Consider the following 18,358-nt stretch of genomic DNA (forward strand, 5'->3'; position numbering starts at 1 on the left):
GAGAATGCACATTTCACCATATTCTGGACAGACTAGTTTATCAGTCTTCTTAACGTCTTCTGACATGCTAAATCCATTGTTAATTTGCACTTATTTGAGAACAGTTTTAAAGCGTATGTGCTCATATCTGCCACTTGCAGTTTTTGTCCATCCGTCATGAAATTATCTACTGAGTTATAGGAATTTGGTAAGTATTATAGGATTTTTCCAAGCATGTATTTAGCTTTAACTTTTTGTCCAGTGTCTTCTGCCACACTGATGCTTCATATTTTATATATAGTAATCCAGCAACAAAGTGACTTGTCTGTTTGTCTTGCATTCAAATTTTCCCCCAAATCACTTACACATTCTATTACTTAAAATTTCTTTTCTGTTTTTTTCTCATTTAATTTTAATTTACTTTCATATTTGATTTTTGCATAAACTTATGTCTGGATTTTCTATTCTGGTACTGACCCTGTTTCTTTTCATCCACAAGATCACATTTGTAGATATTTTCTAGCCTGCCATGTAAATTTTGCTATCTATATGTGATTAAGTAAGCTTCTCTCTTTAGTGTTTTTCCCATTCTTTATAAAAGCTGGCTCTCATCACAGCTATTCTTTAAAATAGAACACAATTCATAACAAACTTTAACTCCTGCCATTTCATACTCTCTAGCTTCATAATCTCTGTGCCATTCTAGCATAAGCCATCTTGATTGTATCAAGAATGTTGTCTGCTTTTATATAGAAATACAGGAGATAAATGAGAAGATACCCCTATGATATTTAAAAAGATATTGCATGAAAATGTATTATATTACATTTTATGAAGAATTTTTTTACTTATTGTATTAAAACTGTTTATGCAAAATTACAATATTTCAATACATAGACTAAGAATCACAAATAATGCATTTAATTTTTATGTCATACATAATATGTTCTCTTTATATCTGATTTTGGTTTTAGGTTTGCAATGATCACTTTAATTGCCACTGTGATGTTGGGTACTCTCCTCCAACTTGTGAACCGGCCCCCTCATCACCAGGAGGAAGTATGGATGATGGGTATTGGGTTGCAACAGGTTGGTATGTAGATCAGTGTTCCAATAGAGCTGCCTTTCCTTACTGAAGTGAGGACATTTCTGTTGTCCTGTGTGGCTACTAAGCACCTCATGTGGCTAGTTCAACAAAGGAACTGAAATTATAATTTTATTTTACTTTATTTAATTTAGATTTAAGTGACCATTTATAGCTAGTGGCCACTATCTTGTACAGTGAAGCTCTAGCTCAGTGCCAACCAAAATTTTGTGTGCACTTTTGATTATAATCTTGAAGTGGATATTTTAAAAGGCTTCCCCTTAATTTTTACCATAATTCTCATAACATCAAAACAGCAGAGTTTTCTACATAGGTATAGTTAAATTATATAGAAGGTGGTAGTTTTATTATATAGTCTGTGTATTTCAAAGATACTGCCTATTGCAATGAGCTAGTTCACAACTGAATTGTGTCTTTTAAGTTAACCATAATATGGTATAGTTAAATTATATAGAAGGTGGTAGTTTTATTATATAGTCTGTGTATTTCAAAGATATTGCCTATTGCAATGAGCTAGTTCACAACTGAATTGTGTCTTTTAAGTTAACCATAATACGGAAAGGGAAAAATAATCAAATCTTTCATATCTACAGCACTGATCAGATTTCACCAGTATCCGTGCACTTATCTGTGTGTGTGTTTAGTTCTGTACAACTTTACATGTGTAGATTCATGTAACCACCACCCAGTCACGATGATGTAACTGGACCACCACTGCATGACTGCCTAAACTTCTCCTTTGTAGATACACTGATGCCCTCCTTCCTCATTTCTAACTCTTTGCAACCACTAAACTGCTCTCCATCTTTCTAATTATGTGATTTAATAAATGGTGTATAAATGGAATCATATAGTTTGTATTTTTGTGAGCTTGGAATTTTTTCTCTCATAATTTCCACAAACCATCCAAGATGTCACATGTATCAATACTTTATTTCTTTTTCTTTCTTTCTTTTTTTTTTTGATGACTTATCTATTTGTATGGGTATATTTGGGTGGTTTCTAATTTTTAGCTATTGCAAATAAGCCTGTGACGAACATTCATGATGAAGATTCTGCGTGGAAGTAAACTTTTAATTTTCTGGGATACAAGCCCCAAAGTGAAATTGCTGGGTCATTCTAAGCTACTTATAGTTTTAAAGGCAACTGCCAAGCTATTTTCTAGACATTCCCAAAATTAACATATGTATGACATACTTTTTTGTCTCCTCAACTAACATTTGATGGTATCACTATTTATTATTTTAGCTATTCTCTTAGCTGTGTATTAATATGTCATTGGGGTTTTAATGTGCACTTCCTTATGTATAATGCTGTTGAAAATCTTTAATGTGTTTATTTGGCTGTATATTCTATTCAGTATAAAGTCTGTTCATATTTTTTGCCGTTTTCTAATTATGTTGTCTGTGTTATTTAAATGTCATGTTTGGATTTTATGTTTTGCAGATACGTGTATTTTGTTGGATGTGTGATTTGCACATATTTTATCCAAGTCTGTAATCTATTTTTTCTGAGACTAAAAGTATTTTTTATTTCTTTTTTAATGTTTATTTAGATGGTCTACTTTTTTCCTTTTTGGGTTGTGTTTATGGTATTAGGTTTATAAGCTTTTGGTCAGTCGTAAAACCTGAAGATTTTCTGCTATGATACTTCTAAAAGGTGTAGTTTTATGTTTTACTTTTAAATCCATAATACATTTTAAGTTAATTTTCATAAAGTGTGGAAGATCTTAAGTCAAAGTTAAATTTTTGATGTATATTCAATTACATTAGCACAATTTTGATAAAAAGCTATCCCTAATCTACTGAATTGTTCGTGTACCTTTGTCACAAATTAATAGAACAGATTTTGGTTGGTGTCTTTCTTTGTTTTCTAGTCTGATCAGTTGATCTATGTGTTTCCTTCCTCCAGCAACACACTCCTGATTACTGTAGCTCTATAGTAATCTTTAACATTGGAAAAAGTGATTCCTCCCACTGTATTCTTCTTTTTCAAAATTGTTTTGGGGGCCGGCCCGGTGGCGCACTGCTACAGTGCACCGCTTGGGAGCGTGGTGGCGCTCCCGCCGAGGGTTCGGATCCCACATGCAGACCAGTTCCCGCTCACTGGCTGAGCGAGGTGTGGGAGCAACACCGAGGGTTGCGATCCCGTTGCCGGTCCCGGTCCGGTACGGGCGTGACACTGAGGGTTGCGATCCGTTGCCGGACACAAAAAAAGACAAAAAGGAAAAAAAAATTGTTTTGGTTCTCTTAAGATCTCTCCTTTTTACGTAAATTTTATAACTAGTCAGTGTTTACAGTGACACTGAGGGTTGCGATCCGTTGCCGGACACGAAAAAAGACAAAAAGGAAAAAAAATTGTTTTGGTTCTCTTAAGATCTCTCCTTTTTACGTAAATTTTATAACTAGTCAGTGTTTACAAAAATTCTTGCTTTAATTTTGATACAAATTGTGTTAAATCTGTAGACCAATTTAGGAAAAATTTACCTGAATTTATGAACACAGTATGGCTCTTCTCTTATTTAGGACTTCTTTGATTTCTTTCAACAGAACATTGTAATTTTTACCAAATGCTGTGCATGTATTGCTATTTTGTTATTTGTTATTTCATCTTGTTTAGAGTAATGGTAAATGATGTTATGGTTTTGTTTTGATTTTCACTTGCTCAGTGTTCATATATATAGACATGTAATTGATTTTTGTGTGATCTTGTATTCCGAAACACAGTTTAATTTATTTTTACTTCTGAAATGTTTCTTGTAAGTTCTTTGGGATTTTTATGTGGACAATTATATTATCTTCAACTACAGATAGTTTTCTTTCATCCTTTCCAATATGTATTCTTATTGCACTTACTAGAAATTCCAGTCCTATTTTAAATGAGATTGTGAGAGTAAACACCTTGTCTTATTACTGATTTTAGGGGGAAATAATTCAGTCTTTCACCATTAACTATGATGCTAGCTGCAGGGTTTTTCTGTAGATAATCTTTATGTGTTTGAGAAAATTTTCTTCAATACCTAGTTTCTGAGGTATTTTGTTATTAACAGTATTGATTTTTTCAGATGCTTTTTGGTCTTAACTTATAGGATCATATGATTTTACCTCTTACCCTGTTGATATGATGGATTATCTTGAGTTTTGAATATTGAGTCAACCTTGCATATTTAAAATAAATCCTCCTTGGTCATGATCTATCGTTGTTTTGTATTTTGGTGGATTTAACTTGTTTATATTCTGTTGAGGCTTTTCGTGTCTATGTTTTTAAGAGATAGTGGTTTTCTTTCTTCCTTTCTTTTTCCTTCCTTCCTTCCTTTTATTGTCTTTCTATTTTTAATGTCAGATAATGCTGACTTCACGAAATCTATTGGGAAGTGTTTACTCCTCCTTTATGTTCTCTGGAAGTTATTGCTTAAAATTGGCATTAGTTTAAGAAAATGTTTGGTAAAATTTCCCAGTTAATTCGTATGATTTTTTTCATGGGAGCTTTTAAAATATTTTTAACCAATAAAAAAAAAGTACACCAGGGTAAAAATAATAATAATAATAATGAAATAAAATATTTATTATTATTTTTTTATTTTTAAAAAATTTTTATTGAAGCATAATTGATTATACATATTTTGGGGGTACAACATTGATGACCATCAACTGTGTACAACATGTGTTGATCAAATCAATATTATTATCATATTCATTATTACAAATCATAATTAATTTACTCAGCCATAAAAAAGAATGCAATTCTGCCACTTGCAGCAACATAGCACTTTTTATTAATGTCTAGTTTTAATACATTGTGGTCTGAAAAGATAGTTCAAATTATTTTGATGTTTTTGAAAGTTATTGAAACTTGACTTATGACATAACGTGTGGTCTATCTTGGAGAATGTTCTTTGTGCTAAAATTTAAAATCCCTTCCTGATGTAGACTATCATCAAATTAGGTGTAGCAGAAAAGTGTCTCAACACAATAAAAGCCATCTATGATAAGCCCACCACCAATATCATCCTGAATGAGGAAAAACTGAAGGTCTTCCCCTCAAGAACAGGAGCAAGATAGGATGCCCACTCTTACCAGTCCTATTTCACATAGTACTGGAGTTACTTGCCAGAGCAATTAAGCAAGAGAAAGAAATAAAGGGCATCCAGATAGGAAAAGACAGAGTCAAACTGTCTCTGTTTGCAGATGACATGATTCTATATATAGCAAAACCTAAAGACTATCAAAAACCTCTTAGAGCTGGTTAATAATTTCAGTAATGTTGCAGGATACAAAATCAACAACCCCAAATTGTTTGTGTTTATGTTCTCCAATAATGAACTAACAGAAGGAGAAATCAAGAAAGTAAGCCCACTTACAATAGTCACCCCCAAAATAAAATACCTAGGAATCAATTTAACAAAGGAGGTGAAAGATCTCTATAATGAGAACTACCAATCACTAATGAAAGAAATTAAAGAAGACATGAAAAAATGGAAAGACATTCCATGTTCTTGGATTGGAAGAATTAACATTGTGAAAATTTCCATACTACTCAAAATGATGTACAGATTCAATGCAGCCCCCATCAAAATACCAATGACATTCTTCACAGAAACAGAGAAAAAAAAGAAAACAATCCTCACATTCATATAGAACAACAAAAGACCCCAAGTAGCCAAAGCAATCCTGAACAAAAAAATAAAGCCAGAGGCATAACACTATCTGACTTCAGATTATACTACAAAGATACAATAACCAAAATAGCATGGTACTGACATAAAATTAGATACTCAAACCTGTGGAACAGAATAGAGAACCCAGAAATCAACCTACAATTTAAAGCCAATTGATATTTGACAAAGGCAACAAAAACATACATTGGGGAAAAGACTGCCTCTTCAAGAAATGGCACTGGAAAAATTGGATATCCATATACAGAAGAATGAAACTAGACCTGCACCTCTCACCATACAGCAAAATCAACTCAAAATGGATTAAAGACTTAAGCATAAGACCTGAAACTGTAAAACTATTAAGAGAAAATATACAGGAATCACTTCAGGAACTAAGACTGGGCACAGACTTTATGAACAAGAGCCCAAAAGCACAAGCAACAAAAGAAAAAATAAATCAGATTGTATCAAACTAAAAAGTTTCTGTGCAGCAAAGGAAACAATCAATAAAATCAAACAGCAACCTACAGGGTGGGAGAAAATATGTGAAAACTATACATCTGACAAGGAATTAATATGTAGAATATACAAGGAACTCAAGCAACTATACAGTAAAAAACAAATAACCCAATTAAAAAATGGGCAATAGAGCTGAATAGACATTTTTCTAAGGAAGACATGCAAATGGCCAACAGGTACTTAAAGAAGTGCTCAACACAGCTAATCATCAAGGAAATGCAAATTAAAACCACATTGAGATATCTCACCCCAGTTAGACTGGGTACAATCCAAAAGACAGAGAATAACAAATGCTGATGAGGATGTGGAGAGAAGGGAACACTCCTACATTGTTGGTGGAACCATAAGTTGGTATAACCACTAGGGAAAACAGTGTGGAGGTTTCTCAAACACCTACAGATATATCTATCATATGATCCAGCAATCCCATTGCTAGGAATATACCAAAAGAATGGAAATCATCATATCAAAGTGATGCCTGTGCTCCCATGTTCATTGCAGCTCTATTTACAATAGCATAGGGAAGCAACCTTAATGTCCATCAATGGATGACTAGACAAGGAAAACGTGGTATACATACACCATAGAATACTATTCTGCCCTAGAAAAGAATGAAATTTTCCCATTTGAAACACGATGGATAAGTCTGGAGAAAATTATGTTGAATGAAATAAGCTAGGCACAGAAGGAAAAATACCATATGTCCTCATTCATAAGTGGGAGCTAAGAGAGAAAGAAAGACCACAGTCATGCATTGGACTTGCAGAGGGAGAGAGCAGACCTAGGGTTGGAGGATGGAGTGGGGTGGGGGTAGTAGGAGGGAAGTTGGGAATTAATTGGGTGGTGGACATGGAGAATGATTGCAATTTGTGGTAATGGGCATGCTGATAGTATTGATCTGGACATCAAATCTTGGGCACAGGTGGTGATGATCAGCTTCCATGAATATGCATATTCAATTAAAAAATGTATATGTTAAAACCTAATCCCCAAAGTGATGGTATTGAACGTGGGATCTTTGGGAGGTGATTAGGTCATGAGGGCACAGTCCTAATGATTAATTTTAATATCCTTATAAAAGAGACACCAGAGAGAACCCTAGTCCCTTCTGCCATGTGGAGTTATATAGTGAGAAGACTGCTCTACATGAAACAAAGAGCAGGCACTGACCAGAGAATGAATTTGCCAGTGCTTTGATCTTAGATTTCCCATCCTCCAGAACTGTGAGAAATTCACTTCTATTGTTTTTAAACCACCCAATCTACGGTATTTTTGTTAAAGCAGCTTGAACAGACTAAGACAATAATCATTACAGGCTAGATTGCTGCTCTTTGTTTCTTTGCATTTGTCTGATAAATAATTGTATAATGGCTTCCTCCACCAATATTCTTCTCCTAATCATTATGGGCAGTAAAAGAAAATTTCTGAATTCTCAAATATGTTCAACAAAAGCTACAATAAAAAGACAAGTTGTTGGGCCGGCCCGGTGGTGCACTGCTACAGTGCGCTGCTTGGGAATGCGGCGGCACTCCCGCCGAGGGTTCAGATCCCACATACAGACCGGCCGCTCACTGGCTGAGCGAGGTGCGGGCGCAGCACCGAGGGTTGCGATCCCGTTGCCGGTCCTGGTTCGGTACGGGTGCAACACTGAGGGTTGCGATCCATTGCCGGTCATGAAAAAAGACAAAAAGAAAAAAAAAAAAAAAAAAAAGACAAGTTGTCTTCAGGACTCTGTGGTACCTTCTTGATAGGTGACACATTACATTACATTGGACAACAAGATAAGAAAACTGTTTTCCAGTGGAATGAAAAAGGAAGCACAGAAATAAATCCTTGCATCTATGGCCTAATGACTTGCAACAAAAGTGCCTATACCATTGAAAAAGGCCAAGGTCAGTTTTCTCAACAAATGGTGTTGGGATAACTAGATGTTCACATTCAAAAGAATAAGTTTGGACCCATACTGATAGCATATACAAAACAATGCAAAATGAATCCATGACCTAAGTGCGAGAGCTAAAACTATAAACTCTTAGAAGGAAACATAAGGGGAGATTGCCACAATATTGCACTTGGCAATGATTTTTTTGGTATGACAACAAAAGCACAGTCAACAAAAGAAAAACTGGATAAACTGAAATTCATCATAACTAAAAACTGTTGTGCCTCAAAGGAGATGATTAACAGAGTGAAAATGCAATTCATGGAATCAGATAGAATATTTGCAAATCATGTATCTGATAAAGGATTAACACCCAGAATACGTAAAGAACTGCTACAACTCAAGAACAACAACAATGAAAAACAATTAAGAATAGGCAAAGGACTTGAATAGTCATATATACAAAGAGGATTAGAGACTGCCAATAAGCACCTTAGTAGATATTCAATATCACTAATCTTTAGGAAAATGTAAGTCAAAACTACAATGAGATACCAATTAAGATGGCTACTTTAAATAAAAATTTAGAATATATATCAAGCATTAACCATGATATGGAAATATTGGAGCCCTCATGCATTGTTGGTGGAAATGTAAAATGACACAGACTTTATGGAAAAGAGCATGTTGACTGATTCCTTTAAAAATTAAACATAGAATTACCATATCATCCAGCAATTTCACATCTGGATATATATCCAAAGAAATTAAAAGCAGGAACTAAAACAGGTATTCATATACCCATGATCATAGCAGCATTATTCACAATATCCAAAATATGTAAAATGTCCATTGACATATAAATGGATGAACAAAATGTGGTGTATACATACCATGGAACATTATTCAGTCTTACATATGAATGCAGTTCTGAAACATGATACAATATGGAAACAAATTGAAGACCTTATGCTAAGTGAAATAAACAAGTCAGAACAGGACAAACATTGCATGATTCTGCTTATATGAGTTGCTTAGAGTAGTCAAATGCATAGAATCAAAGTAGAATGTTGGTTCCCAGGGGCTGGAGGTACAGGGGAATGCTACCTTGATATTACACGAGCAGAGAGTTTCAGCTTGGCTGGGTGAGAAAGTTCTGAAGTTGAAGGTAATAGTGATGGTTGCACAAAAATGTGAATGCACTTAATGGCACTTGCTGTATACTTAAAAATGTTTAATATGTTAAATTGTGTGTGTTGTATTTTATCTTGATAAAAATTAAAGTAAAAAAATGTGTTTATGATATCACGAAAATAATACAATGTTTTGAAATAATCGTATAAAAAATGTAAAACATACACTGAAAACTAAAAATGCATTATTGAAAGAAACTAAATATCTCTATATATGCAAAGATATCCCCCGCTCATGCACTGGAAAACTTGCCATTGTTAATGTAGAAATATTCCCTGAATTGATCTGCAGATTCAACACAAACCTTAGCAAATTCCAGCTGACTGTTTTTTTCTTTTTTGCAGAGATTGTCAAGCTGATCCTAAGGAGTCATATGGTAATGCAAGGGACAGAGGATAGTTAAAATAATCTAAATAATCTAGTTTTCAAGAAAACTTGAAACTGGAAAAACACTTAATTTCAAAACTTATTAAAGCAAAAAAAAAAAAAAAAAAAAATGGATACAGCATAGTACTGTCCTAAGAATAGACATAGTTCAATGGAGTAGAACAGAGTCCAGTAATAAAGCCTCATACTTAAGAGTAAATTGATTTTCACAAGGGTGACAAGGTAATTCCATGCGGGGAAAGAATGGTCTTTCAACAAATGGTGTTGAAACAAATGATTACCCACATGCAAAAGAAAGAGGTTTGACTGCTACATCACAACTTTCAAAAAAATTAGCTGAAAATGGGTCACAGATCTAAATGCAAAGAGCTACGCTTATAAACGCTTAGAAGAACACATATAAGTAAATCTTTGTGGTCTTTGCATAGGCTATGTTATAAAAGATACCAAAGCACAAGGAAAAAAAGAAATGACAGATTAATTGAGTTTCATAAAAAGTAACAACTTTTGTAATGCAAAAGATACAACCAAGAGAGTGAAAGACAAACTTGTAACTTATATGGGGCGTGTATCCAGAAGTCATAAAGAACAAATACAAGTCAATAATAAAAGGACAAATAACCCAATTAAAAACGGAAAGAGATTTAAATAAACATGTCTCCATAGAGGATTTGTATACTAACCCATGAAAACGTGTTCAACATCCTGGCAAAATGCAAATTAAAACTACAGTGAGATATCTCTTCACATCCACTAGAATAATTATAATAGTAATTTAAAAAATACAGACGTGTTAATCGTGATATAGAAACAAAGGGATCTTCGTGGTGCCCTTTTGCCAGCGCTGCTCAAACTCAAGTATCTCCATTTCACGCTCAACCCAGTGAGAACTGCCAAGTTTCAGGTTTTCTCATATGTATATATACTCCATATCTCTGTCCCAAGGACCCCGAGAGGCCTCCCACACACACTTCTGGGGTACCTAATCCATCAAGCAACTTTCTTTCCAACGCTGTATCCTGCAGATTTCAGCCTAGTCTGCTGCCTGGAACTCTGTTCTTTGCCTCCGTAACTCAGTGGAAACCCTGCCCTTGGCCTGTGCTGATATCATCAAACTGTCCATAGGTAGAATTGGATCATCAAAAAAATCAACATCACATGTTTTCCTTCCTTCAAGTATTATAGTTTTGCATTTCCTGTTGACTTCCAGAAACTATTTCTTTCATCCCTCCCCCCGACCCCCCGCATATTATATTTTCATTATAAGAGAGCTAGTTTGGAACCATTTAATACAAAATTTTTATCATGGCCAAAAGTGAAAGTGCTAACTTATAACTTAGAGTAATGGATATCTCCCAATTAATACAATTAAATAGTTAGGTCCAATTACTTTAATCAGCCTTTTACTTTTAATCAGTAATTAAGCACATGAGAAGGTTTCTGATAATATGGTCAAGCTAGTCTTTTCTGTTGGACAAGGCGGGAAGGAGGGATTTAAAAGCACTGAGCTCTACCACAGCAGAAGATGCTGCATATTTGCCTAATTCAGATATTTTTGCATATATTTGCCTTTCTTTTTCTTATAATACATATAACATCCAGAATCACTTTCCTTTAGGTAACATGCTTCTAATGAACATATAATTGAATTGTTTGTGTGTATTTGTTAAAGTTACAAATTCCTTGTTTTTTACATTTATTTACATTTAATGGAATACTAGTCATTTTGATCATAATTCTGTTCACTTAATTTATTATATTTATGTTTTAGTTGTCTGGTTAGTTTCTTCTGTTTAATTGAACCATGTTTCCATAGATTTTATCTTTCTCTCTAATTCTCCTAAGAGTTATATAGGAGAGTACTTCATAAGTTTGTGGAAAATAGAATTGAAAGGTACTAGGAATTTTTCCACGAACTTTTTGAAGTACTTCTGTATATGTCTTTACAACATCTTAGAGGAATATCTACATTTCCAAATTAATACTTGTATAGCCAAAATTAGAAAAATATCGCTTTATATAGAAAATATGGAAATTTAACCTAGTTTACTATCATCAACCTTTTTGTCAATAATTTTTCATAAAATAATTTTTAGAACATTTGTATTTATTTTACTCTATTTTAAATTGAATATTCTATTTTTAGGTAATAATATTAATTTAATGTGTTTTAAGTAGAACTTCACAGAAGGGAATATAATAGAATAAACAGAGTATATTACATAAGTAAAGATTAAATATACATGAAGAGATTATAAATAAATTGATGTCAATAACATTGTATATTGAAAATGATATGTATTAAATTGACATAAATATATAATGCACTCTGGGGCACCGTCACAGAAGTTTGTAAAACACTTTTAAATGCAAACTTATTCATTATCTGTATCATGTAAATTCCAAATTTTTGTAATTCAAATTACTAGTTTGATTCAAATACCATTTTTGAAAAGGTTAAAAGGCATTCTTATGTTTCAGATAGAAGTCCATCCTTGCTTGTAAAACACCAAGCTGCTCCTCAAAAAAATGGCCTTTTGATCAGTTTCTACATTTTTCTACCTTTCCTCATTTTAACTGCCATCATTGCTCTTAAATGGAATAAAATGAAGGGAATTTGGAGTAGAGTGGGAACAGTAAGCAGTGAGTAAGTGAGCTTGTTTTTTACATTTAATATTTAAATACTTTATGGGAAAAATCTAAATGCAATTCAGAATATTACAGGCTGGGATTCTTGGATAAATTGGGTTAATGTTTACAAATATTCAATAAGTATACTCAAATATATACCAAAGTTTCTTCATATTTCTAGCAGGTAGGTATCCTTCATGTTTTTATAGCACCAAGAAAAATTGCAGCTCCTCAGCAAATTCTCAGTGCCTTTCAACTGGAAAGCGACTTTGGCTATAATTGTTTTAGGAGGTTCTGTCAGCTTCCCAAGCAACCCCATTCTTCTCGCATTGACAGTCAGTCGTGCCAAGTAGATCAACAGAGAAAGCCAGGGAAGCATATTTTGTGACTAGAATCTGTAGAAGGCAAGAAAAACAGAAGAAGGCACAAAATGAGGGAGAAAACTCATATAGAATATTCTGCATTTTGCACATAATTAATATTGCTGATGTATTTCTAAAATTATAATTATTGCTCAGGCACATCTTTTTTCTTTACTGTAGCACCAATACAGGCTGCAATTTGCTCAGTAAATATTTAAGAACCTGAGAATACAGAGGTAAAAATAAATAAGTGGGTCTTCTATGCTAAAGGAAAATGGTTCTTTGTTTCTTGCTTATGCTGATGGATATAAAATATTAATATAGAATTTCCATCAGCACTGCTGTTTCTCAAGTTAGTTCATTTTATTTATTAAAAAGTTAGCAGCAGCAAGATAAATTCATGGTAGTGATGCTGGAGTTAGGGTCTGGGGCGGCCTGATAGTCAGCCTTAACCCACCCTATCCTCTGGTTCTTGACTCTGCCACAGGAAAGAATTCAAGGGCAGAGTCATGGTAGAAAGTAAGAGCAAGTTTAATATAATAGATAAGAAATACAGGCTCCACAGAGAGCGCAGCAAATCTCCAAAGCCTGAGCATGGCCACACCAAGTTTAACATAAAGGTAAATTCAGTACAAACATCAAGTCTAACACAAAAGCAAGAAAAACATGCTTCAAGTTCAGTACAAAGTTCAGGCTGCCTCAAAAAAATGAGCACCTGCTCTCTGAAAGTAAGTTGGATATGAAAGCAAAGCAGGCACACCTCAGCCAGTGACATGTGGGTTGCCTCTAAGAAAGTGAGCAACCCTGCCTTTTTTTGGGATTCAGCTTTTATAGTTTCTCTAGCTAATGAATATTCAATTAAGGGGTGGTTCCCAGTTAGGTAACATTTAGTCTTGCACATACTCAGTAGGTCTTTTCCTGGAGCAGGTTCATTGGTCAGACCCTAATACATGCACCAGGCATATTCAAGAATGTTCTGTGCTCTTTATTGAGCATGCCCAGCCACTGGATTTGCATAAGCCAGCCCCTTGTGGTCTCATTTTCCTCATGTTGGTGTGAAAAATAGGTCTAATTGGCAACAGTCACCTTCCTCCTTGGCAGAGCCCAGAGGAGGGGGCCTGAGACCTCAGGGAGTGGCTGGAAACCCAAAGGCGTGTCCTGAAACCTGAGCCCAGGGAAATCAGAACCTCCTGTATCAGGAGTATTCTGGATGATTTATATAGACATTTACATAATCATCAAACTGTTATAAATTACCTTGATCAATAGCTGGCATAAGTCTTCCTGTGCTCTTAAGACATCTTGGAAAATTCAGAATTGTTGCTAGAAGGAAATCTGACTTTTGGAAGACATTTTATGGTAGTGGATCCTTGGTTAAAAATGACAAAATCTGGTCGTGACAGCCTGTTTTATAGAAACAATAAGTGATTTCAGGGCTTCAAGGTTAAGAAATGAAACAGCTGAAGCACAAAAGTGGGTAATGAACTGGATGGTCAGGAACTAGGTCATTCTGTCCGTCTGGCTCTATGATTCAGTGTCTCTTCTCGTCTTGTCCATTCTCTCTAAATCTAATGCTGTGCTTGCACTTGGCCCAATATATCTATCTCAACTCTTTCTATATTCATTTTCAAACAAAACACCAGTAATCTATCTACAGCAGATGTCTCTTAGTTCATGTTCTCTGGAGACAGAAGGAAGTAGCTGTGCAGGGCACCTAAGTTCAGCCAGTCTTCTGTGTGGACTGTGATCCTGGGTTAGGAGTTGAGAGGAAAACGGAGACAGACTGGTCAGGCTCCCTCACCTCATCTCCAGCTGAGCACGACTCAGCATGTCTGCTGTGAACATGTTATGTAGAGTGGTATGACTGCGCACGTGGGCCCATGTGTTCCTCAGTTATCTGACTCTAGTATAGAAGACAAGAGCGCTGATCCACTGGGGGCTGAGCTTGTGTCTGAATAGAGCATGTCAACCTTGCCAAACCCTCCCAGGATCTTTTTCCAATTACCCAGCTCACGACCTGCCTATGAGAGGTCTGTGACCCAGTCTGCACAGATAGGGTTGGAAGAGTCTGTGGCCCAGCCCAACAGGTGTCCAAATCTAAACTCTTCATCTGTGGCCAAGGAGATGAAGCCACGTAGTAGGAACTTAACACCATGACCCTCCTCTTCAGCAGGGGCTGTATGTGTTTACAAATATTCCAAAGACAAAGGGGAGGCTGTATAAATACACAAAATGTAGCTAAATGTACCTGGAAAACCTACAGGACTCACTTAGGGCCTCATTAATGAAAGTGACTTTATAGTCCAGATAATTAGCTATTTACATATTTATGTGCTAGATGTAATTGAAAAGATAATAATTTAAAATTAAGCTGTTTCTGTAAGCTATCTTTTTAACTTTGGAGAAGCACGATCATAGATATATTCATATCTCAACCTGTCTTCTATGTAGACAAGATAGAGGATAACAATCAATAGAGTTTTAGTGTGAAACGAAAAAAAAATCCTTCACATCTTTAAGAGTTAGACCAACATTAGAAAGAGACAAAACACTAGACTATATGGTCTCTGAGAGGGATATGGAAAACAAAGTGGACACTGGTACATATTAATGGAATAATTGTCACAAATCCAGCTTTTGTATTTTCTTCATGTTGCTCAAGATTACAGTGTTTCACAAGCCTGAACCGAATGCTGTTTCCTTTATACAGATCTCCATCAGAAGACAGCAGTTGTGACAGTGCCCAGTCATACACTTAAAGGTGAATTGAAGGAATCCAGTTATTGACCAGATGATGTAATTCATGATACAGTTTTTTCTTTTTAGCAATACTTCGGTATGAGAAAGCTATTATGTCCATATTTTACCACCATGACTCCTATTTGTCAATATTATATGCTAAAACAAACACGAAGATAATATATTTGATGTTATTTTATTTTATATTAGTTTAGAAATATTTAATGCTAACTAATTTTAGCCAGAGATTTATTAAGCAGCATTTTCGTAATATGAAATGACTTTAAGGAGATTGTAAGTATTTTCTTAAAGTATATATGGGCGATCATACTTGCTTAGTGCTCCCTCATTTGAGGTTCTAATTGGAGGATTTACACAGATCGTCTTCCCACATTTACCTTTCTTTCTCACTGAGACTCCATGGCTTTTGTTATACTTATTTTAGAAATGAGATAAGGGACATTAAGAAATTAAATAATTCCACGTGTGTATAGAATTGTATTAAATTTTGGAGATGCAGTTGAATTTTAGGCAATCAGACTCCAGAATGTAACAACAACAATAATGATAAAATTAAAAAAAAGAATGCCACAATCATGTTACTATACCCTGATATACAACTGCGGATGAGAAATAAAATGTACATTAAGGACCTACTAGATGCCAGACAAAATGCTGATGCACCCTCCTTCCAAGGCAGGAAGACAATTATCATAAGAGGAGGTAAAATAGGCATCCGTATATATTGTTCAAAGATCTAATTCACATGTGCAAAGAAATAATGATGTTGGGCATGTTAGGCCTATTACTGGGAGTAAATGGAAAACTTCAAAAATTCAACCAAGACTGACATCAAAAGTTTACTCTGTTACTTACCTGCCATTCCTCCACTTCTGACTCTAATTGACAGTTAAGTCAATCGGGCTCTGTTTCCTTATCTGTCACCAGAGAAAACATTTATAACCCCTAAACTCAATATAAAATAGTTTTATTTCTGTGCCAACCAATATCTACCTCCTCTTTGATAACTTTACTAAAATCCCATGTCTTGGATATAGATTTTGGTGCTTGGTACACTGTCATGTTCTTGTGTCCTTCAGTCATGATCTTACGTCATGCTGGGTGCCTTCACCTGAACTCCCCGCCACCACCTAACTTCACTGATTTTCTCCTAAAGGAATATTGAGCTTGCCATTTCCCTGCATTCTTGCAACTCATAAGACATAAACCTGGTATCTTGCTTTATGTTCTTTTTCTTTTTCTCTTTTTTTTCACAGCTTTCTCCTGCCAAGAGTACTTTATGGTTACATAAAGTCTTTCCTCAAGAATTTGACATAGTGGGTTAGGCTTTCAGTTCATTAATAATAAACATTTTATAAGTTAATTATACAGTGCATTGTAGGATGATTAATGATATGGAAAACACTAGAGCAGTAAGGATGAGTAGGAGAGCTGATGCTGAGGGAGAAACGGGATGGCAATCTTAAATATGGCTGTTTCAGTAGACCCTACTGAGTGTGGGATATGTAAACGAAGAATTGAAGGAGGTGCAAATATTTACCCGGGTTAGCTATTTGCACAGAGTCACCTGACTTCACAGGGCCAACTCACATAAGGCTTTTATTTAAATGCCAAAGGTAGAGTGCAGCGAGAGAGACTGCAGGCAAGCATGTGGGATCAGAGAGACACGAGGCCTAAGCTTTCTTTTTTTAAATTTTAAACAGCCCATCATAAGGGTTTATCTCATAAGGGCCATCACTGTCCTTATCCTGGCAAAAAGTCAAAACCAGATTCAGGATTTCCCAGGGACAAAGTAGAGCTTTTTCATTCCAGTTGTAAATCAACTCTCTTCTACACAGGCATTAGAGCTGGCAGAATTATTCATGCATATACCTGGGCGATAGCTTTGTAAACACGTGAATGACCCAGTGCAAAAATAAGTCGGGGATGTTTGATGAATGACAGGGAGCAGAGTTAGCAGGAGGGCTGCCTCGTGATTAGGTCAGAGAAGTAACACTCATGTAGGGTCCTGGAGGTCTTGGAGGCAGTCTCTCTCTTGTTCTGAGTGAAAGGGACGCGTCATGGGAGAGTTCAGATCACAAGCACACGAGTTACACTTTAAAAGCCTGGGATCAGTCTTCGTGTCAGCAGGAGCGGAAGTGGAGAGGCTACTGCAATCATTGTGGCTTTTACAAATTATTCATGAAAAAGAGACGTGGTGTTACAAATGTCCCAGATCACAGACACAGATGGCAACAGTATAACTATAATAATTAATTGTTATACCTATAATTATATAGCAAAATTATACAGTTTTATTAACAATAAAAATTTAGCATTTTTCTTTATTTTTTTTTACAACAGTAACTTAGAAATATTATTAAAAAGCCATAGAATGGAGAAAGAATATTACCAAGAAATTCATCTTTATCCTGCTTGATTCAAGAACAAAAGAAACCTCTTTTTCTCTCCTTTTGTTATGGCTTAAAACTCTGAATTTCACAAACCAAAATAAACCCTATGACTGAAAGTATGCAAGCTTGAGTCAATTAATTCTTCTACCTGCTGTGATCCTTGAGCAGGAAATAAGCATCTTGGCCTCTTTTTAATTAGAGAGGTTGTTACATCCCAAGATAAGAACATTCCATTGTCCCAGAGTTTCCTTTTCCAGATGTCCACATTCTGACAAATGCATACACAAAAGTGGTGCATCCATAAAATGAAATATCACTCAGATATAAAAAAGAATGGAGCACCAATGCTGTTACAACACAGGTGAGCCTTCAAATGTTAAGCTGCATGAACAAAGAGCCAGTCACAAAGACCATATGTTATATTATTCATTTGTACAATATGGCCAAAACAGGGTCATCTCTACAGGCAAAAGTTAGTTTAGTGGGTTT

General features: G+C 35.2%; 1 protein-coding gene across 1 annotated transcript in view; it reads left to right on the forward strand.

Annotated features, from left to right (window-relative positions):
- The window catches only part of LOC103600916 (disintegrin and metalloproteinase domain-containing protein 18-like), a gene marked incomplete at its 5' end in the record, with an annotated part of 62,948 nt that extends 44,964 nt beyond the window's left edge, over positions 1–17,984 (forward strand). Inside the window, 4 exons of the mRNA XM_008585259.1 lie at positions 954–1,068; positions 12,205–12,370; positions 15,427–15,477; positions 17,820–17,984. Coding sequence (XP_008583481.1) covers positions 954–1,068; positions 12,205–12,370; positions 15,427–15,475 — 330 coding nt within the window. The remainder of the gene's footprint in view (positions 1–953; positions 1,069–12,204; positions 12,371–15,426; positions 15,478–17,819) is intronic.
- Positions 17,985–18,358: the final 374 nt, after the last annotated feature.

This window comes from Galeopterus variegatus, unplaced genomic scaffold (genome assembly GCF_000696425.1).
Source record: "Galeopterus variegatus unplaced genomic scaffold, G_variegatus-3.0.2 Scaffold3508, whole genome shotgun sequence".
Lineage (NCBI taxonomy): Eukaryota > Metazoa > Chordata > Mammalia > Dermoptera > Cynocephalidae > Galeopterus > Galeopterus variegatus.